This window comes from Hyla sarda, chromosome 9, assembly GCF_029499605.1.
Source record: "Hyla sarda isolate aHylSar1 chromosome 9, aHylSar1.hap1, whole genome shotgun sequence".
NCBI lineage: Eukaryota > Metazoa > Chordata > Amphibia > Anura > Hylidae > Hyla > Hyla sarda.
Window position 1 is genome coordinate 7,427,200 of NC_079197.1, and position 23,318 is coordinate 7,450,517.

General features: G+C 45.6%; 1 protein-coding gene across 2 annotated transcripts in view; it reads left to right on the forward strand.

The window, feature by feature from the left end:
* The first annotated feature begins 1,731 nt into the window (after positions 1-1,731).
* Positions 1,732-23,318, forward strand: part of ENTPD8 (ectonucleoside triphosphate diphosphohydrolase 8) — a 35,138-nt gene continuing 13,551 nt past the window's right edge. Inside the window, exons 1-3 of one of the 2 annotated variants that reach the window (XM_056538322.1) lie at positions 1,732-1,841; positions 18,523-18,649; positions 22,472-22,589. In XM_056538322.1, the coding sequence (XP_056394297.1) occupies positions 18,524-18,649; positions 22,472-22,589 (244 nt within the window). In that variant the 5' untranslated portion in view covers positions 1,732-1,841; position 18,523. Of the gene's footprint in view, positions 1,842-11,173; positions 11,271-18,522; positions 18,650-22,471; positions 22,590-23,318 lie in introns of those variants that run through there. The other variant, XM_056538323.1, reaches the window with a different exon arrangement.

A 23,318-nucleotide genomic window follows, 5' to 3' on the forward strand; every position in this document is an offset into this window, starting at 1 on the left:
CAGATGTTGCAAAACTACAACTCCCAGCATGCCCGGACAGCCAACGGCTGTCCGGGCATGCTGGGAGTTGTAGTTTTGCAACATCTGGAGGTCTGCAGGTTGCAGACCACTCCACTGATGTAGAGTCTTGCACATGCTTAGAAGCATAGGGGATTGGACCAATCAGAGCTGGGCCTGCTTTTGCCAAGAGCCTCATTGCAGTCCCATAGAACATCTGCTGATCCAGAGTTTGGAAACCACTGATCTTGCAACATGGAACCTTTTCGAAGATAAGGGGCAAAATGGGTTCCCACTATGGTGCTGGGTTTTGCCAATCAATGCAGAAATACACCTCTTTATCCTGCACAGGTTCTTGTCACCCAGAAGCATAGGGGATGGGACCAACCAGACCTTGTCCCATCCCCAACGCCAAGAGCCCCATTGCAGCCACAAAGTACTTATTCACCTTAATATTTACGACACATTATCCAAAACTTGAAAAGGAATTATCCAAAAGAGTCCATCTTTACCAATGGTCTCCAAACTGTGGACCTCGGATGTTGCATGTGTGGTAGCGGGGTGTGATGAGGGCAGATGTTGTTACCCTAGGGGCAGATGACATTAACCCCTTGTATTCGTGACGCCAGAGCATGGTTTAGCCTATAACCACCCGAAGGTATACCGCTAGATCCTGGGCTAGGCGCGGGAGCAATAAAGACTCTGACGCCAAGTTACGGACAACGGTGGCTTTACTGAGGGTAGACAGATGGTAAAGTCTATACAGTTCAGCCAGGGCCACGGAGGTGACCAGTGACTCAGAGACCTTAAGGGCTTTGCTGGGACTTGTAGTAGGACTGGACAATGTAATGCAGCCCACGCTGACTTGACAGATGACAGGGACTGACTTGACTTGACTCATAAAGTTGTGACTTTATCTTACTTGATTTGATGGCGGCTGCAGGACTGGACTTTGAGGTCTCCAACACACTGGACACACACACTAGGCGACTGCACTGGACCTCAGCCAAGACTTATCTCCAAAGAGAGAGAAGCTCCACCCAGGGCTTATATGGGGGGGGGGGGGGGGGGGACTAGCAGGGAGCCCTTACGTCACCCCTGGGATCACCTGGTCACCACTGGTACCTCCTCGGTAACAATCATATGACAGAACTCATTTTATAATACAATACACTGCAGAACATATGTACAGGGGGGGAAAAAGGTGCAAGGGGCCCTGGGGACACTGAAGGGAGGCTGCCTGACAGGACAGCAAGGGGACAGGGCAACATCTCCCGTACTGGGCAACCACACAAGGCTACAACTGCCAGCATGCTTTTGGGGGGTCCACAGTTTGAGACCACTAATCTCTGCTTTATACGGAGAAGCTTCCGTGGTTGCAGTACCCAGAACCACCTGCAGTCTTATCCCCTTTTATAAACAGATACTCTGGGGGAGATTTATCAAAACCTGTGCAGAGGAAGAGTGGTGCAGTTGCCCATAGCAACCAATCAGATTGCTTCTTTCATTTTCCACAGGCCTCTAAAGAGGCCTGTGGAAAATGAAAGAAGCAATCTGATTGGTTGCTATGGGCAACTGCACCACTCTTCCTCTGCACAGGTTTTGATAAATCTCCCCCTCTGTTTGCACTGGCCGGACGCACACAATAGGAAGATTATGGATTATTGTCGCCATCAGCTGATGTTAGGGAAGGCAGCCACGGTCACAACCAGTCTTGCAGTGAAGAAGTGGGCAGGTTACTGGGCCGCTCCCTGTTCACTGCAGTATTTCCTTATATAAAGTTAAACAGAACTTTATTACATAAGGAGGCGTCCGGATCCTCAGGAGATTCTCGTAAGACAGGAGTAAGTGAATTTCTTGGGTCAGTTTTAAGGGGAGGCAAAGTGGGATATTAGCCATGACCCCATTTTCTGAGGATGGGGCCCCCAGTAGCATCAGGAGGATACTCTAGACCACCAGGGAATATTTAAATAAAAGGACTTTTTCACAGCCAACACTAGGGTAAAAGGTAATTTACTTGGTGCAATAGCGCCCCCTAGATTATTATTATTTTTTTATTTAAAAAAAAAGCGCTTGGGGCAATTTCTTGTATCCCTCGGACCACACGTCCCTTTGTTCTGCTCTTTGACGTCCTCAGATAATCTGAGTAATAACCCGTCAGATATGTGAAACCAGTTTTTATCCAGATGATATATGAAGACGTCATTTGCTCCAAGGCTTTACCTGTATATGGAGAGGAAACTGTTTGATGTGGTCTGGTTTTCGTCATTTATATTGTAGCTTTGGTGCAATTATTTCAACAGAACTTAATATCCGTGTGTGCAATGCAGCGTTTTATTGTACCGTTAATCCCCGTCTACAGTCATAATAAGGGGAGAATAACGGGGAGGTCTGGAAGCAGTTATGTATGGGTCTATAGAACAGTGTTTTCCAACCAGTGTGTGTGCCTCCAGGTGTTGCAAAACTACAACTCCCAGCATGCCAGGAACGGCCAAAGGCTAGGGATTTCAATGGGATCCTTCTGCTCAGTGCACACTACAGATTTCAATGGTATCCTTCTGCTCAGTGCACACTACTGATTTTAATGGGGTCCTTCTGCTCAGTAAACACTATAGATTTCAATGGTATCCTTCTGCTCAGTGCACACTACTGATTTTAATGGAATCCTTCTGCTCAGTAAACACTATAGATTTCAATGGAATCCTTCTGCTCAGTGCACACTACAGATTTCAATGGTATCCTTCTGCTCAGTGCACACTACAGATTTCAATGGTATCCTTCTGCTCAGTGCACACTACTGATTTTAATGGGGTCCTTCTGCTCAGTAAACACTATAGATTTCAATGGTATCCTTCTGCTCAGTGCACACTACTGATTTTAATGGAATCCTTCTGCTCAGTAAACACTATAGATTTCAATGGAATCCTTCTGCTCAGTAAACACTATAGATTTCAATGGTATCCTTCTGCTCAGTGCACACTACTGATTTCAATGGTATCCTTCTGCTCAGTGCACACTACTGATTTTAATGGAATCCTTCTGCTCAGTAAACACTATAGATTTCAATGGTATCCTTCTGCTCAGTGCACACTACTGATTTTAATAGGGTTCTCCTGCTCAGTGAACCTTATAGATTTCAATGGTATCCTTCTGCTCAGTGCACACTACTGATTTTAATGGAATCCTTCTGCTCCGTAAACACTATAGATTTCAATGGTATCCTTCTGCTCAGTGCACACTACAGATTTTAATAGGGTTCTCCTGCTCAGTGAACCTTATAGATTTCAATGGTATCCTTCTGCTCAGTGCACACTACGGATTTCAATGGGGTTCTCCTGTTCAGTGAACACTATAGATTTCAATGGTATCCTTCTGCTCAGTGCACACTTCTGATTTTAATGGAATCCTTCTGCTCAGTGAACACCATAGATTTTACTGGGATCCTTCTGCTCAGTGCACAATACAGATTTCAATGGAATCCTTCTGCTCAGTGCACACTACGGATTTCATTGGGGTCCTGTTACAGAATATGCATTTGGGGTTGGAGGCTTCCTGTTATACCACTGTGGGCAGCTCCTTACTTGCCAGAGCACTGGACGGCAATGCAAATTTAGCAGTAGACAGTTCAGACAGCGTTGAAGTTTCTGGTACAATTATTCCATTTTCCAAAGCATAACTTGAATTTCTGTCTGTCTGTCTCTAAAGTGTGGTGGCCCAGTACGGGATGGTGTTTCCCTGAACCTTTCCTGCCCTGTCAGTGTCTCCAGGGCCCCTGCAGTTGTTTCCCCCATGTAAATATGTTGTGAATTATATTGTGTGTTGTATCTTTAATAAATGTACCATATGATTGTTACCCAGGAGGTACTAGTGACCAGCTGACCTCAAAGGTGACCTATGGGCTTCCTGATGGTCTCCCCCATATAAACCCTGGGTAGAGCTTCTCTCTCTTGTTCCTGAGGTCCAGTGCAGTCAAGTCATCTTAGTGCTTGTGTCCAGAACATTGGAGGCCTTAAGTCCAGTCCTGCAGCCTCAATTCAAGTGAAAAGTAAGCTAAAGTCACTGTCCTGTCAGTCAAGTCTTCTGTCTATCCAGTGTAACCTGCACTAAATTCTCCTAAAACCTGCGAGGTCTCTGCGTCACTGGTCACCTCCTTGGGCCCTGGCTGAACTGTATAGACTTTACCATCTGTCTACCCTCAGTAAAGCTACCGTTGTTCGTAATTTGGTGTCGGTGTCTTCGTTGTCCCCGTGCCTAGCCCAGGATCCAGCGGTATACCTTCGGGTAGTTAAGGCTAAACCACGCCCTGGCATCACGAACACAAGGGGTTAATGCCATCTGCCCCTAGGGTAACAACATCTGCCCTGCACCACACACCCCGCCATTACCCCAAAAGGCTCACCCAAGTAATAGGCTGAATCTGCTGGGGTTTGTAGTGCCACACCTGGATGGCTGCTCACAGCAGGGTAACAGAGCAGATGCCTTTCCTTTTGTTCTCTTCCAACACTTAAACTGAGAACATGTTGGCTTTGGGCCACTTTCCGGGAGCGACTCTGCTGGGTATTCACCTGGCGGCCTGTTCTACACTGGCACAGAAACTCTCAGCGACTTCTGCCAGGCAACGTAAATAACAAAGAATGACACCCACTGTGACACCCACCCACAGCGGGCGAGCAAGAGTGCCCTTTAAATCAGGTGTCCACCTTCCATAGCCTATGGCAGTGTTTCCCAACCAGGGTGCCTCCAGCTGTTGCAAAACTACAAGTCCTCTTTGTGGACACCCAGCTATTGCAAAATTACAACTCCCAGCATGTCCAGACAGCCTTTGAAGGGATTTACAGTTTTGCAATAGCTGGAGGTCCACAGTTTGGAGACCACTGGCCTAAACCTTCCCTAAAAGGCTTTGTCAGTCTGGGCTAGCAAAGGACCTCTTGCCCCAGTACTGGAATGTAGTATAAAATGGCACCTGCGCAGGTATAATCTATTAAAGGGCCAAGTTCACTATAGGGGGAGAAGGAGTCTTACATAATAGACAGGGATCCCCCATATGGCTAAGCCTCACAGGGCTGCGATCTGAAATTTTGGGGCCCCTTAGACAGCTCAAGGCCAGAGCCCAGAGCACTGCACACTGCTATTATCTAACATACCCTATTCTGGTTACTGTGAAACCGCCCTAAAAACCACCCCTCTCTGTGCCCCCATAGTTGTAGGCCCCCAAATATATAATTGTAGGCCCCCATATATATAGTTGTAATCTCCCATAGTTGTAGGTCCACTCTGTGCTAGTTGTCCCATAGTTGTAGACCCCCATATAAAGTTATAGACCCCTATGGTTGTAGGCCCCCTCCGTGCTAGAAGCCCCCAAAGTCATCATATCTGCCGCCAACACCCTTTTACCTCCCGATTCCTGTGCGCCCATCCTGGCAGGGCTTCCCCTCCTAGTATTACAACAACCTTTATGCCAGATCCATATATCATTGTGCAACAATTTGCTCTGACTACATTATAATCTGTGTCATTACTTAGTCTATTGCACAATGTCCGAAAACAGTGTTTATAGGTGTCCTCACCCAGTTATTATGGTATTCGCTGATCGGACTGTATAGGGTGCAGACACCTGCAGTATTAGGTTATTAGGTGTAAGTGCATTCGTAAAATAGAAGCCCCCTACTTCCCTACCTGCTGCATTTTATACAAGACAAATGGGAATAGGATGAGCCCCAGTTTATTTTCGATGCTGTGCGGTATCGGGCCCCCAGCCATGTTCTGTACACGTTATCAATACTTGAGGTGTAGACCCGGATTGATGATCCGGCAGGCAACCTCTGGCACTGGGATCCCATGAAGTACATTTACAAGCATTTCACCTGCGCTTTGTTTGAGAACAGTCTCTTTTATTGCGTTCGGAATTTTTATAATGTCGGATGAGGTCAGGGCCGTGAATCACAGCAAGATTTCTCTGTTTTTGGGTTGTGTGTCCACGTTCCCTTTACTGCTTGTTTGTCTCCTCCTCATCCTCCTGCATTCTTCTTCCGGAAAGTCACTTTGAACCAGATGGTGGAAGAAGTTGCAGAAAGCGAGATGCGGAAAGTCTCCCTAAGGCTACGTTCACACCGTGGCGCAGAATCCTATTGAAATCAATGGGACTTTGAATTTCGGCAGAATTCTGTGTTTTGAGGGCACAGAAATTTTCGGCCGAAAAAACGCTCAAATTCTGGCAAACTGGAAAAAACGAGCAGCAAGCTTCGCAGGACAGATTTTGAGCAGAATCACAGAATTTCCGCCCTGCGAGCATAGCCTCAGGCTGGGTTCACGCAACGTAAAATTTTTGCAGCGCATCATCATTTTTACATACCGAATTTTATGCAGTATGAACCCATCCTGAACCTGTAGTATTTCACTAACTTTTGGCCTTCTATGGCCCTGTTCACACTATGTAATTTCCGCTTTCAGCTGCCTCATCCAAAATAGATGCTAAATGTCCATTCATCCCGTTCACTACATCGCAGTCCAGGAAAACATTGAGCAGAATTCAAGATTGTGGTGGACTGAAATCCCTTGTCAGGCCATGTTCACACGGTGTAAAATCCCCATAGTAAACCTCTTCTGCTCTGTAAAGCATACAGCAGCTGATAAGTACTGGAAGGATTAAGATTTTTATATAGAAGTAATGTACAAATCTATATATCTTTCTTGCACCAGTTGATTGAAAACATTTTTTTTCACCAGAGTACCCCTTTAAAAATCCCATCCATCATAGCGATGAAGATCCCCTCCCATCACAGCTTTCTGGGGTATCCAGAACTGTCATCTGAACCCATGAAAGAGGAACCTCAATACCATGTTACTAAGAGAAGAGGGCATACTTCCTTTATCTAAGGAAGAGATAAAAGAGGATCTTTATGTTATTTATGATATCTGGGGCTTTTGATATATATATATATATATATATATATATATATATATATATATATATATATATACCGTATGTATATATTTGTGTACATAGTCTTGGATTCATATATGCAGGACAAGTATTCTAGAGAATTTACAGGTCCCTAGGAACCTTTTATTATTATTTTTTCTATAATATATATATATATATATATATATATATATATATATATATATATTGCTGTCAATTTAACATACCGTATTTTTCGCCGTATAAGACGCACTTTTTCTTCCCCAAAACTGGGGGGGAAAAGTCGGTGCGTCTTATACGGCAAATACACACCTATCGCGGCGGTCCCTGCGGCCATCAACGGCTGGGACCCGCGGCTAATACAGGACATCACCGATCGCGGTGATGCCCTGTATTAACCCTTCAGACGCGGCGATCAAAGCTGACCGCTGCGTCTGAAGGGAAAGTGACACTAACCCGGCTGTTCAGTTGGGCTGTTCGGGACCGCCGCGATTTCACCGCGAACAGCCCGACTGAATAGCCGGGTTAGGGCTTACAGGACACCGGGAGGGACCTTACCTGCCTCCTCGGTGTCTTCTCCGTTCAGGGATCCCCTGTATGGCCGGCGCTCTCCTTCCTCGTCATTACGTCGTCGCGTATGTGCGGCGGGGACACATGAGTATTACCTCCTATGCAGTGGTCTTCAATCTGCGGACCTCCAGATGTTGCAAAACTACCTCTCCCAGCATGCCCGAACAGCCAACGGTTGTCCGGGCATGCTGGGAGTTGTAGTTTTGCAACATCTGGAGGTCCGCAGGTTGAAGACCACTATTGGGTTCAAAATCTAAAATTTTTTCGATTTTGCACCTAAAAATAGGGTGCGTCTTATACGCCGGTGCGTCCTATAGGGCGAAAAATACGGTATATGTTTAGGTGTGAACATGCGCCAAGCCTTTATATGGATCAGCTTATTAAAATAAACTGAATGGACATAAACTCAAGCCAAAACCAACATATCCACAGCATAAGTAGCTGATCATGGGGGATAAGGGGATACATTCATTTTTGCTGGAGTTCCCCTTTAAAGGGGTACTAAAGTGGAAAACTAATTTTTTTTTTTTAAATCAACTGGTGCCAGAAAGTTAAACAGATTTGTAAATTATTTCTATTAAAAAAAATCTTAATCCTTCCAGTACTTATCAGCTGCTGTATGTTCCTGGGAAGTGTCCCTTTAAACCAGTGTTTCCCAACCAGTGTGCCTCCAGCTGTTGCAAAACTACAACTCCCAGCACGCCCGGACAGCCGAAGGCTGTCCGGGCATGCTGGGAGTTGTAGTTTTGCAACAGCTGGAAGCACACTGGTTGGGAAACACTGGTCTATGGGCTTCTAATCTCTCTCATGAATCCCTTCTCTTACTATTGGGCATTATTGATATATATTTATATTTATTTCTAAGGTACTTTATATAGGATTCATAATCATTCTATAGCATAATATCATCATAAACTCGTACACCAAATTTCTTTGTATTAAGGGACTTGTCTTCCCAGGCGGGCTGGGAGTTGTAGTTTTTCAACAGCTGGAGGCACACTGGTTGGGTAACACTGACATAGAATGAAACAACCAGGATGTTTCTAGCTGTTGCAGAACTACAACTCCCAGGATACCTGGGTAGATTTCCTTTAAAGCAGTGTTTACCGACTAGTGTGTCTCCAGCTGTTGAAGAACTACAACTTCCAGCATGCTCGAACAGCCAACAGCTGATGCATAATGAAACAAGCTGTAGTTAAAGTCCTTTAATCAGGCATTAAGCCATCCTCAGTAGCTCCTCCCAATTCCTCCATACACGTGCATGCTCAGCCGAGCATACATGTGTTCTTAATGGGAAAAGGGGATTAAAGGGGTACTCCGGTAGAAAATAAATGGGGAAAAAATGGGTTTAAATCCACCGGTGCCAAAAAGTTATACAGATTTGTAAATTACTTCTGTATAAAAATCTTAATCCTTCCAGTGCTTATCAGCTGCTGTATGTTCCACAGGAAGTTGCGTAGTTCTTTCCAGTCTGACCACAGGGCTCTCTGCTGACACCTCTGTCCGTGTCAGGAACTGTCCAGAGCAGGGGAAGTTTGCTATGGGGATTTTTTTTTCCTGCTCTGGACAGTTCCTGACATGGACAGAGGTGTCAGCAGAGAGCACTGTGGTGAGACTGGAAAGAACTACACAACTTCCTATGTAGCATACAGCAGCTGATAAGTACTGGAAGGATTAAGATTTTTTTTATATAGAAGTAAGTTACAAATCTGTTTAACTTTCTGGCACCAGTTGATTTAAAAATAAAAAATAAAAAAGTTTTCCACCGGAGTACCCCTTTAAGTAAATGTTTCTGACATATCTGTGTGAATTACCATTGTGGCGTCTTCTTTGTGATACATCTAAATCTCAGCATCTGAGTAGATGATTTCAGCACAATGATAAATGATAATATCATAGACATGTTTAATTACATAGTGATGTATTACCATAACATCATTAATTATTTATTATGTATCGCTGCTTCATTTCTATTTATTAATAAATGCATCAATTCAGATGTGAATATATAATGAATTAGGTTTGAAATTTACTGGAGCAGCGATCCATAAATGCCTGTCATCCCTAAAATAGACAATATCCGGGAAAGTCATGTTCTGCTATAGGCATATTATGAAGTTTCCCAGTTTCATACATCTACCGTATTTTTCACCCTATAGGACGCTCCGGCGTATAAGACGCACCCTATTTTTAGGTGCAAAATCAAAAAAATTAAAGATTTTGAACCCAATAGTGGTCTTCAACCTGTGGACCTCCAGATGTTGCAAAACTACAACTCCCAGTATGCCCGGACAGCCGTTGGCTGTCCGGGCATGCTGGGAGTTGTAGTTTTGCAACATCTGGAGGTCCGCAGATTGAAGACCACTGGATAGGAGGTAATACTCACGTGTCCCTGCCGCTCCGGACCCGTCACCGCTGCCCTGGATGTCGCTCCATCGATGTCGCCGTGTCCCCCGGCCGGGTATCCTCGCTCTCCGTCGCTGTCATCACGTCGTTACGCACGCTGACGCACGTACGCGACGACGTGATGACGAGGAAGGAGAGCGCCGGCCATACAGGGGATCCCTGAACGGAGAAGACACCGAGGAGGCAGGTAAGGTCCCTCCCGGTGTCCTGTAAGCACTAACCCGGCTATTCAGTCGGGCTGTTCGGGACCGCCGAGGTGAAATCGCGGCAGTCACGTACAGCCCGAGTTAACAGCCGGGTTAGTGTCACTTTCCCTTCAGACGCGGCGGTCCCGAACAGCCCGAGTTAACAGCCGGGTTAGTGTCACTTTCCCTTCAGACGCGGCGGTCAGCTTTGATCGCCGCATCTGAAGGGTTAATACAGGGCATCACCGCGATCGGTGATGTTCTGTATTAGCCGCGGGTCCCGGCCGTTGATGGCCGCAGGGACCGCCGCGATAGTGGGGTGTATTCGCCGTATAAGACGCACCGACTTTTCCCCCCCAGTTTTGGAGAAGAAAAAGTGCGTCTTATACGGCGAAAAATACGGTAATTAATTTACCTTTTTAGTTCCTCTCCTCATGCATCATTGATATGTGCTTCTCATGTTAATGACAGCTGCAGAAGCTATGAAAAATGTCATCTTCCATCTATACCCCTGATGATGCCATATTGATGGTGAAACATGTCAGGTTGTGTTAGGTGGGCACAACCTAAGGTGGGGTGCCGCAATGGAGATCCCCAGCAGCGGGATCCCCGCGCTTAGACATCTTATCCCCTATCCAAAGGATAAGATGTTTTCCGGTAGAGTACCCCTCTAAGTACTAGACTGTAAGGCCATGTTTACATGGCGGAAATTACGTGTGAAATTCTGCGGAAGAATTCCGCCAGAAATTTCGCCAAAATTTACTGACTTCAATGGAATTTTGCTGTCCCGTTCACAAAGCAGAATTTCCGCATTCTGCAAAATCTAAAGACCTGTCTATGATTTTGCGGAATACTGCGGCGGAATCCCATTGAAGTCAATGGGGCATTGAATTTCATCAGAGTTCTGCAATTCCGTTCAGCAAACCTGTTGCCTTTTGCAACCTACGTTTTTTCTTTTTAATAGGCAAAAGGGAGGCGGGAAAGAAAGGGGTTAACAGTATTCTAAGTAAAATCCCACATGCTGCCAAGCACAAGGTATGGCTAAAGTTTCCCTCGCACAGTGACTGAGAGGAGTGGGAGGGGAAGAGGAGAACTTAAATTGAGTTTTAGAGGAGCGGCCTCCCTCACTTGTCTTCTGGCCTCCTCAGCATCTCAGGGAAGGAGCTACTTGGGTCCGGTCCAGGTTCCAGGTATGTTGTAATGGGATCCACAAATAGTCCTTGTTTGCTCAATGAGCACTTGATCTCGGGGGTTAATCTTGCGATAAAAGCTTTGATTCTCTACGCAATGCAATGGAGGGGAGAACTAAGAGGGGTGCAACAGTATCCCCTTTACTCCATATTGGTATGGTAAAGGGGACCTCAATTTATAGGACCCCAATCTTCATCACTTTATCTTATATGCAAGGGGTCTTCAAATTATAGACCTCCAGCTGTTGCAAAACTACAACTTGGCCATGCTGGGAGTTGTAGTTTTGCAACAGCTGGAGGTCCACAGTTTGGAGACCACCAACCTAGACACTAGGTCTCCAAACTGTGGACCTGCAGCTGTTGCAAACATCTGGAGGTCCACAGTTTGAAGACCACTGCCATATGCCTTTACAACCGTTGGCTGCCCGGGCATGCTGGGAGTTGCAGTTTTACAACAGCTGGTGGTCCACAGTTTGGAGACCACTGACCTAGACCCTAGGTCTCCAAACCGTGGACCTGCAGCTGTTGCGAACATCTGAAGGTCCACAGTTTGAAGACAACTGCTATATGCCATTACAGTTGTTGGCTGCCAGGGCATGCTGGGAGTTGTAGTTTTGCAACAGCTGGAGGTCTTCTGTTTGGAGACCACCAACCTAGACACTAGGTCTCCAAACTTTGGGCCTGCAGCTGTTGCGAACTTCTGGGGGTCCACAGTTTGAAGACCACTGCTATATGCCTTTACACCCATTGGTGGCCGGGCGTGCTGGGAGTTGTAGTCTTGCAACAGCTGGAGGTCCACAGTTTGGAGATCACTGCTATATGCCTTTACACCTGTTTGCTGCCCAGGCATGCTGGGAGTTGTAGTTTTGCAACAGCTGGAGGTCCTCAGTTTGGAGACCATCCACCTAGACCCTAGATCTCCAAACTGTGGACCTGCAGCTGTTGCGAACATCTGGAGGTCCACAGTTTGAACACAACTGCTCTATGCCATTTCAGCCGTTGGCTGCCAGGGCATGCTGGGAGTTGTAGTTTTGCAACAGCTGGTGGTCCTCAGTTTGGAAACCACCAACCTAGACACTAGGTCTCCAAACTGTGGGCCTGCAGCTGTTGCAAACATCTGGGGGCCCACAGTTTGAAGTCCACTGCTATATGCCTTTACACCCGTTGGCTGCCCGGGCATGCTGGGAGTTGTAGTTTTGCAACAGCTGGAGGTCCACAGTTTGAAGACCACTGCTATATGCCCATACACAGATATTATTCATATCTATTTATCCCTGTGCCAAGAGCTTACAATCTAATTCCCATTCTTTGCTGTGATGTTGCTTTGTCCTATTTCACTGACTTGCCCTGCACCAGAGGGGGGTCCCTGCTTTATCGCTAGAAAAAAAAAGGTTTATTAAGCTACTTTGTTCTTTCCAATAAAAAAATAAATAAATAAACTGCTGCTTCTGGTTCTATGTGATACAATGTTACAAGCTGCACTGAATAAATATTGTGAGAAGGAAATGTACAGGTGTTTAGATTCCCACAGATCCTGCCGACCTGCGCTAGCTATTCTGGGTTTCCCAATTCGTAGCAGGTCCGGACAGCCAAGGCTTTTTTTTTTTCAATGTTACTTTTCATTTATTTGTATTATTGTATTTACATGTAGCTTTTATTTTTCACATAGGAGTATAATGATACATTGCTGTAGTCCAGGCGCAGGTTCAAACACTTTGTCCGTCCCACTTTGACTGGAGCAGAATATTCTTTTTCACTGTTTTCAAAAACGTGTGCCTCCAGCTGTTGCAAAACTACAACTCCCAGCATGCCCGGACAGCCGAAGGCTGTCCGGGCATACTGGGAGTTGTAGTTTTGCAACAGCTGGACGCACTTCCCCAACCTGTGGCTCTCCAGCTGTTGCAAAACAACCTCAATGAAGCATGCTGGGAGTTGTAGTTTGGCAACAGCTGGAGGCACACTGGTTGGGGAACACTGGTATATGGTGTATGGGCATCTTTATTATTTGTTTCTGGGATTCACTGTGTTACGTTACCATTGATCACATCGCCCACGTACCGTCCACGTCGCACACGACTATTGGGAGTTGTAGTTTTTCAACAGCTGGAGGCACTTCCCCAACCTGTGGCTCTCCAGCTGTTGCGAAACAACCTCCATGAAGCATTCTGGGAGTTGTAGTTTGGCAACAGCTGGAGGCACACTGGTTGGGGAACACTGGTATATGGTGTATGGGCATCTTTATTATTTGTTTCTGGGATTCACTGTGTTACGTTACCATTGATCATATCGCCCACGTACCGTCCACGTCGCACACGTGATTCTGGCTGGGAGTTGTAGTTTTGCATCAGCTGGAGGCATCCTGGTTGGGAAACACTGGTCTATTCAATATCCTCCGAAACTGGGGGGGGGGGGGGGGCTCAGGACCCTTATTTCAGTGGTCGGTCTTGTTCCCCTTTAAACTTTTTTTTCAGTCACATGGTAACCCCTGTCCATCCAAACAAGTAAGTCACGCTATGCAGGGTCACCTTTCACACATGCTTGTGAAGTTATTATGTAACGTGGAAATCCCTGACTCATACCGATCTCAATGTAACGTTTTTACTCAATATTGCAGGTGTGCGCCATTTTATTACCCCCCATGTGCTATAAGTGAGATGGGGATGAGGTAGGCAGGTTACTGTACTAGAAATATCACCTTACAGGAGTGCGGGGACATCTCTTAAAACGATATTGCACTTTAAAGTCTGTCTTGTCTATGTTTGTAATGTAATTAAAGGGGTACTCCAGTGGAAAACATTTTTTTTTTATCAACTGGTGCCAGAAAGTTAAACAGATTTGTAATTTACTTCTAATTAAAAATCTTAATCCTTCCAGTACTTATCAGCTGCTGTATGCTCCACATGAAGTTATTTTCTTTTTGAATTTCCTTTCTGTCTGGCCACAGTTCTCTCTGCTGACACCTCTGTCCATGTCAGGAACTGTCCAGAGCAGGAGAGGTTTGCTATGGGGATTTTCTCCTACTCTGGACAGTTCCTGACATGGACAGAGGTGTCAGCAGAGAGCACTGTGGTCAGAGAGAAAGGAAATTCAAAAAGAAAAGAACTTCATATGGAGCATACAGCAGCTGATAAGTATTGGAAGGATTAAGATTTTTATATAGAAGTCATTTCCAAATCTGTTTAACTTTCTGGCACCAGTTCATTTAAGAAAAGAAAAAAAAAAGTTTTCCACCGGAGTACCCCTTTAATCTAATTTCCTTATGTTAAGTTCGCAAGAAGCGATGAATCAGGATCCTAAATGTGGAAATGATCATTTTAGTTTTGCAGCTTCAGCAAAAAAAAAAAAAAGTAAAAAAAAAGCTTTATTGTTGTATTGTAAAAAGTTATGCAATAAAAAGGAAAAAAATAAAGGTTTTTATACCTGTTCCTTTGTGGTCTTCAGGATTTTTGCTTCTGTCAGTAAATAGAAGAATTGATATGTGTCCTGGTCATGTGATGATCGCACAGGTGCATCATGGGTCATTGTATGCACCGAAACAACATGTGGAGCTGATCACATGACCAGAACAGATATCCATTCTCTAAAGCAGTCCTTACCACACAGGGCTGGCCTAGCTGTTGCATAAACTACAAAGACTAACATGTCGGGATGGTGGTGTAGCTGGGAAGACTCAATAAGGTCTATATTGTCAGCTGCCAGAGGGGGCAGGAGAATGATTCTGTCAAGAGCCTTCGCAGTAACATGACAGTGTAGCTGAGAACACTTCTTCTGAAGGGAAAGTAAGAAGGTCTATATTGTCAGCTGCAAGAAGTGGAAGGAGACCAATTAATCTCCGAGCCTCTGTAGTGGCAAAGCAAAATAGCTAAATAGACTCCTTATGCAGGGAAAGTAATGTCTATATTGTAAGCTGCAAGAGGTGGATGGAGACTGATCCTGTCCAAACCCTCTGCAGTAATATGTCAGAATAGCTAAATAGACTCCTCATGCAGGGAAAGTAATGTCTATATTGTAAGCTGCAAGAGGTGGATGGAGACTGATCCTGTCCAAACCCTCTGCAGTAATATGTCAGAATAGCTAAAAAGACTCCTCATGCAGGGAAAGTAATGTCTATATTGTAATCTGCAAGAGGTGGATGGAGACTGATCCTGTCCAAAACCCTCTGCAGTAATATGTCAGAATAGCTAAAAAGACTCCTCATGCAGGGAAAGTAATGTCTATATTGTAAGCTGCAAGAGGTGGATGGAGACTGATCCTGTCCAAACCCTCTGCAGTAACATGTCAGAATAGCTAAAAAGACTCCTCATGCAGGGAAATTAATGTTTATATTGTAAGCTGCAAGAGGCGGAAAAAGACTTATCCATCTTGGAGCCTTTGTAGTAACATGGCAGTATGGCTGAGAAGACCCCTTCTGAATGCACAGTAGAAGGTGTATATTGTCACCTGCAGGAGGTAGATAGAGACTGATCCTGTCCAGAGCCTCTGCAGTAGCATAAAAGACTTCTCCTCCAGGGGAAGTTACATGGGACTGTATTGTCAGCTGCCAGAGGAGGAAGAAGATTCATCCTGTTCAGACCCTCTGGAGAGCAACTAGTCCACCTGAAGAGCAATTAGTCCACCTGTTTATATAAGCCATTAGGGCGAATGAGAGTCCCTAGGAATATTTGTTCGTGATAATCAGCCCGTGTTAAAGAGACAGTGATCAGACGATTTAAATGATTGCTATTGGCCGTACGTCGCCCTGTGCAAAAAAAAATAATTATGTGTGCGCGACAGAGATCAATCTACGGGGCCTTTAATATTTGCATATTAATTTCAATTAGAGATGAGCGAACTTACAGTAAATTCGATTAATCACGAACTTCTCGGCTCGGCGGTTGCTGACTTTTCCTGCATAAATTAGTTCAGCTTTCAGGTGCTCCCGTGGCTGGAAAAGGTGGATACAGTCCTAGGAAAGAGTCTCCTAGGACTGTATCCACCTTTTCCAGCCCACCCGAGCACCTGAAAGCTGAACTAATTTATGCAGGAAAAGTCATCAACTGCCGAGCCGAGAAGTTTGTGACGAATTGAATTTACTGTAAGTTCGCTCATCTCTAATTTCAATCTAAGGCCATGTTCACGCGGCGGAGTGTCAGCGCAGGATTCTACAGAAAATTTCCCATTGATTTCAATGAGATTCAGCTGCACTGTGCACATGGCGGACACCCCCGATTCTGGCATCAACAGAAAGAATAAAGACGTCTATTCTCTATGAGACGGCGCATTTCCGGGCCAGATGATTCAAATGTGCAGAATGTTCGCCCTGTTTTCTGGGGGGACGTTCTGTATGGAATCGGCCTTGTGAACATAGCCTAAGGCAGTGTTTCCCAACCCAGTCCTCAAGGCACCAACAGTCCAGGATTTTAATTTTTTCCTGTTCTATTCCAATGGAGTAACTGAAAAAAATCGGAATGTTGGTGTGCCTTGAGGACTGGGTTGGGAAACACTGGCCTAAGGGGCTCTTATTCATAGATTGATTTCAATGGGTACTGTGTAAGCCTTCATTTGGCCAGTAGAGGCGCTGCAGGGGAATTGCTGTCAGATTCCCATAGAGATTACAGGTGATTGCTGGGAACCTATGATCAGATTAGATGACTATTGAAGAACCCACAGAACAAAACATTTGATTTATAAGTGCAATGTAAAGCAGTGAGAGGATTTCAGGCCGCCGTAACTGCGCCAATATAATCCGCCATGTTGCGCCACAGTTGACCATATGGGTTGAGGTTTTCCCTGTTGAAGTCACAGGCGGGATGTCCTACAATTCACCTTGGAGGATGACGAATGGTTCCCATATGAAGTATTTCGGAGCTCGGTCAGGTCCTATTTTGTAACCAGCTGGAGCTTAATGGATGGGAGATTAAAATGTCTTCAGTAAAAACCTCGACCGCAAAATGTCCCCGGGACTAATGCTTCACAGACAGCGAGGAAATCAGAGAGATGAGGTCATAGTATAGGGAATCCCGCAGCATTTATGTCATTTACAGCGCAATTACTATGATAGTCCTTATGTAAGAAATTACCCCCTGAGGTTATTTAGGAAAGAAAGCCCTAGGCCAGTGTTTCCTAAGCAGGGAGCCTCCAGCTGTTGCAAAACTGCAACTCCTAGAATGCCCAGGCAGCCTTTGGCTGGTTATAGTTTTGAAACAGCTGGAGACACCCTGCTTGGGAAACACTGGCCTAGAGCGTTTATGGTCTTAGCATGCTGGGGGTTGTAGTTTAGCAACAGCTGGAGGCACCCTGGCTGTGAAACACTGGCCTAGAGCGTTCATGGTCTGCACATGCTAGGAGTTGTAGTTTTGCAACAGCTGGAGGCACACTGGTTGGGAAACACTGATCTAGAGCGTCCATGGTTCTGTTGCAAAACTATGATGCCCAGCATACCCAGACAGCCAAATGCTGTCCAGGCATGCTGGAAGTTGTAGTCTTGCAATGGCTGGAGGCTCACTGGTTGGGAAACAATGGCCTCAATCATGGTTCTATAAAAAAAAATACAAAGGCTGTCCGGGCATGCTGGGAGTTTTAGTTTTGCCAACAGCTGGAGATGCCCTGCTTGGTCTGGGCATGCTGGGAGTTGTAGTTTAGCAACAGCTGGAGGCATCCTGGCTGGAGAACACTGGCCTAGAGCAACCATGGTTCTGTTGCAAAACTACAACTCCCAGCATGCCCGGACAGCTAAAGGCTTTACAGGCCTGCTGGGAGTTGTAGTTTTTCAACAGCTGGAGGCACCCTGATTGGGAAACACTGGCCTAGAGCGTCCATAGTTCTGTTGCATAACTACAACTCCCAGCATGCCCGGATACCAAAAGGCTGTCAGGGTATGCTTGGAGTTGTAGTTTTGCCATAGCTGGGGGCACCCTGGTTGAGAAACACTTGCCTAGAGCGTTTATAGTTCTGTTGAAAAAACTACAACTCCTGGACAGCGTTTGGCTGTCCGGGCATGCTGGGAGTTGTAGTTTTGCAACAGCTGGAGGCACACTTGTTGGGAAACACTGGTCTAGAGCATCCATGGTTCTGTTGCAAAACCACAACTCCCAGCATGCCCAGACAGCCTTTGGCTGTACGGGCATGCTGGAAGTTGTAGTTTTGCAACAGCTGGAGGCACCTTGGCTGGGGAACACTGGCCTAGAGCATTCAGGGTTCTGTCCCCTATAATGTATGATGTCTATTATAACCCACATGATGATATCTAACCTCTCCCCTTTCCCTCATGCAGGATGGGTGTAGACTCTAAGCAGAAGGTCCTTCTGGTGCTGCTGGCTGCGTCCATCGTGTCGGTATTGATCGCCCTCATTCTGTCCCTGATCAGAAGCGTCGATGTCCCTCTCCCCCCTGGAACCAAGGTGCGTATAAAGGGATGAGTATATGCCATGTATCCCTACCTGTGAGCCCAAATAATATGAAGGGTCTGGTTTCTGTAATGGGGTGTATGAGATTAACAAAAGGTATCTGAGCTCATCCGAGAGAGAGCGCCTCTCTAGTCCATTGGCTGTGCCTGGTATTGCATATACCCATTCGTGCGAATACCAGACACATCCCAGGGACACAACTGGTGCTGGGCCTAAAACCAGTGGTCCCCAACCCAGTCATCAGGGCCCTGACAAACATTTGGGGAGGGGTTCTGTGATTACTCTGTTCTGCTGCTCACTCGTTCTGACATCCACTGTTCAGGAAGGGGCAAGTCTGAGGCAAGCACTGAGCCCGCCCTCACTCACCATGCATTTACTTCCTTCCTGAGTCTGCTGTGCTGGATCTCTTCATCCAATAACTGCAGGCTTCTCTGTAATCCCCTCATGCTGCAGTCTAATAGGACAGGAGTGAGCACAGATTGCTCACTGGACTTTGTCCTGGCCTGTGCTTCAGCTAAGACAAAGATGACGCTGCAGCCGGACAGGATTATGTTCTAGAGGGTATGGGGACCCCTAGTGGTCTTTTTTTCTTTTCTTTTTTAAGTCATGATTTCAATTAAATAAGAGATACTTTTTTTTTTTTTTATAAAGTATACGGTATATATATTTAATAGCAAATGCAAATAAATGACACAAGATAAAACAATCAGTTGTAAATAACAAAACAAACCCAACAAATTCTGCTGTACAATGGCCAGAAACTAGAAATGCAAAAATTATTGTATAAGAAAGGGAACAGTAGCAATGCCAAAATATATAAAGCAATCTATAAAAGTATAGCAACTGCTGATATCAAAAGAGAATCTGGATGGGAGTAGTAAAGTAAGACAACTGTAAATATGTGTCCCACAAGGGCCCTACGTGTTTTGTCCCTCCATGTGGCTTCTTCACATGTAATTTGGACTGGTCCAAAGAGGACAATGAAGTAGTTTGTTGCGCCAGTGGTGGGGCAAGAAAATATAAAGCAATCTATAAAAGCATAGATACTGTTGATATCAAAAGAGAATCTGGATGGGAGTAGTAAAGTAAGGCAACTGTAAACACAGGTGTCCCACAAGCACCCTACGTGTTTATTCCATCCATGTGGCTTCCTCAGACGTCATTTGGACTGGTCCATAGATGACAATAAAGTAGTTTTTTGCACCAGTGGTGGGGCAAGAAAATATAAAGCAATCTATAAAAGTATTGCAACTACTGCTATTAAATCTGGATGGGAGTAGTAAACACAGGTGTCCCACAAGTGCCCTACGTGTTTCGATCCTCCATGTGGCTTCCTCAGATGTCATTTGGACTGGTCCATGGAGGACAATGAAGTAGTTCCATAGAGGACAAAGAAGTCCTTTGGACTGGATGGGAGTAGTAAACACAGGTGTCCCACAAGCGCCCTTCGTGTTTCATCACTCCATGTGACTTCCTCAGAAGTCCTTTGGACTGGTCCATAGAGGTCAATGAAGTAGTTTCTTGCACCAGTGATGGTGCAAGAAAATATAAAGCAATGTATAAAAGTATAGATACTGTTGCTATTAAATCTGGATGGGAGTAGTAAACTAAGGCAACTGTAAACACAGGTGTCCCACAAGCGCCCTACGTGTTTCCATCCTCCATGTGGCTTCCTCAGAAGTCATTTGGACTGGTCCATAGAGTACAACGAAGTAGTTGGTTTGTGTTGTCCACACCTAGAATAGTAAGTGTCCCCATTGTTCTGGGATTTACTTGTCTGACCTTTGGACGGAGATGACATTTTGTATCAGAAGACTCAATATATCAGGGCAGTAAACGTTGCAGATAAATAATGCAACAAAGTATAATAAAACTCTGTATAAACTCATAAAACAAACTCTGGTGTTCCATCATTGTGCATTCTTGTTTCGGTTCCCACCTGTGTAGTTTTAGGTAATGTCCCCAGGCTCCTACCTTCTTATGTGCCAGCGAACCGCGTCTTTTCTGCTGTGGGAACTGGGCGGCCATGTGTTGTCCGAGGGCAAGAACTTATATTTAGAACGTTTTCACAGAATTGCAGTGCGCCTCCAGCTGTTGCAAAACTACAACTCCCAGCATGCCCGGACAGCCAACGGCTGTCTGGACATGCTGGTAATTGTAGTTTTGCCACAGCTGAAGGCACATTGGTTGGTAAACACTTATCTAGAATGAAACAATCAGGGTGCCTCCAGCTGTTGCAAAACTATAACTCCCAGCATGCCTTGGAAAGGTCCCCGTAAACCAATGTTTTTTGACCAGTGTGCATCCTGCTATTTCAGAACTACAACTCCCAGCATGCTGGGGGTTGTAGTTTTGCAACAGCTGGAGGCACCTTGGTTGGGAAACACTGAGCTAGAATGAAACCACCAGGATGCCTCAAACTGTTGCATAACTATAACTTTCATGATGCCTGGGAAGTGTCCCTATTAAGCACTACTTTCCCAAACAGGGCGGCTCCAGCTGTTGCAAAAGTACAACTCCCAGTATGCCCAGACAGCTAGAGGCGCCCTGGTTGGAAAGCACTGGCCTAGAATGAAACAACCAAGTTGCCTCCAGCTGTTGAAGTTGCCTCCATTCCTGGGAAGTGTCCCTTTAAACCAGTGTTTCCCAACCAGTGTGCCTCCAGCTGTTGCAAAACTACAACTCCCAGCACTGTCCGGGCGTGCTGGGAGTTGTAGTTTTGCAACAGTTAAAGGCACACTGGTTGGGTAACACTGACATAGAATGAAACAACCAGGATGTTTCTAGCTATTGCAGAACTACAACTCCCAGGATACCTGGGTAGTTTTCCTTTAAAGCAGTGTTTCCCGACTAGTGTGTCTCCAGCTGTTGAAGAACTACAACTTCCAGCATGCCCGAACAGCCAACAGCTGATGCATAATGAAACAAGCTGTAGTTAAAGTCCTTTAATCAGGCATTAAGCCATCCTCAGTAGCTCCTCCCAATTCCTCCATACACGTGCATGCTCAGCCGAGCATACATGTGTTCTTAATGGGAAGAGGGGATTAAAGGGGTACTCCGGTAGAAAATAAATGGGGAAAAAATGGGTTTAAATCCACCGGTGCCAAAAAGTTATACAGATTTGTAAATGACTTCTGTATAAAAAATCTTAATCCTTCCAGTGCTTATCAGCTGCTGTATGTTCCACAGGAAGTTGCGTAGTTCTTTCCAGTCTGATCACAGTGCTCTCTGCTGACACCTCTGTTCCGTGTCAGGAACTGTCCAGAGTAGGAGCAAATCCCCATAGAAAACCTATCCGGCTCTGGACAGTTCCTAACACTGATAGAGGTGTCAGCAGAGAGCAGTGTGTGTGTGTGTGTGTGTGAACAAAACAACTTCCTGTGGAGCATACAGCAGCTGATAAGTACTGGAAGGATTAAGATTTTTATATAGAAGTAATTTACGAATCTGTCTAACTTTCTGCTACCAGTTGATTTGAAAGAAAAAAAAATTACTTTTTTTTCGACCGGAGGACCCCTTTAAGTCGCTTGCCAGCAGTCTTCATGGACAACGGAACAGACTGGGCTTTGAAATTTAATATGCCCGACCCTTATTTTCAGTGACATCATCATCTCAAAGAGCGTTGTCTGGTCCCGACAATATGGTCGGTTTCGGATGACTTCTCTCTAATGTGAATAGAGGCTTTGAAGTTACTTTACTACGATTAGTCTAATACTTTAATACTGATATTGTTTGTTATTAATGTCCATAACCTCAATGGTGGGATGAGAGCGGAGCTGTAGACCTACAATAGTTGTGTTTGTCGTCTGGTTTCAGTACGGGATGGTGTTTGATGCCGGCTCGTCCCACACCTCGCTTTTCATCTATCAATGGCCAACGGACAAGGAGAACAACACCGGGGTGGTGAGCCAGAATCACGTGTGCGACGTGGACGGTACGTGGGCGATATGATCAATGGTAACGTAACACAGTGAATCCCAGAAACAAATAATAAAGATGCCCATACACCACATACCAGTGTTCCCCAACCAGTGTGCCTCCAGCTGTTGCCAAACTACAACTCCCAGCATGCTTCATGGAGGTTGTTTTGCAACAGCTGGAGAGCCACAGGTTGGGGGAGTGCCTCCAGCTGTTGCAAAACTACAACTCCCAGCATGCTTCATGGAGGTTGTTTTGCAACAGCTGGAGAGCCACAGGTTGGGGAAGTGCCTCCAGCTGTTGAAAAACTACAACTCCCAGTATGCTTCATGGAGGTTGTTTTTCAACAACTGGAGAGCCACAGGTTGGGGAAGTGCCTCCAGCTGTTGCAAAACTACAACTCCCAGTATGCCCGGACAGCCTTCGGCTGTCCGGGCATGCTGGGAGTTGTAGTTATGCAACAGCTGGAGGTTTTAGAGCACTGGGTTTGGGAACACTGCCTCAACTGGTGCCAAAACATAGACATGAATGGAGGGGGCGTGACGCCACGTCTTAAGTCCCAGAAACCTGGAGGTTTCCGAAACTGGAGATGTAGCGGGTGCTGCAGGGAAATCGCAGGGGGTCTCAGCAGCGACCCCCCCCCCCCCCCCCCCCCCCCTCCGCGATCTCATCTTATCCCCTATACTTTTGGATAGGGGCTAAAATGTTTTTGCCCAGAATACCCCTTTAATGTTCAGAACACCGG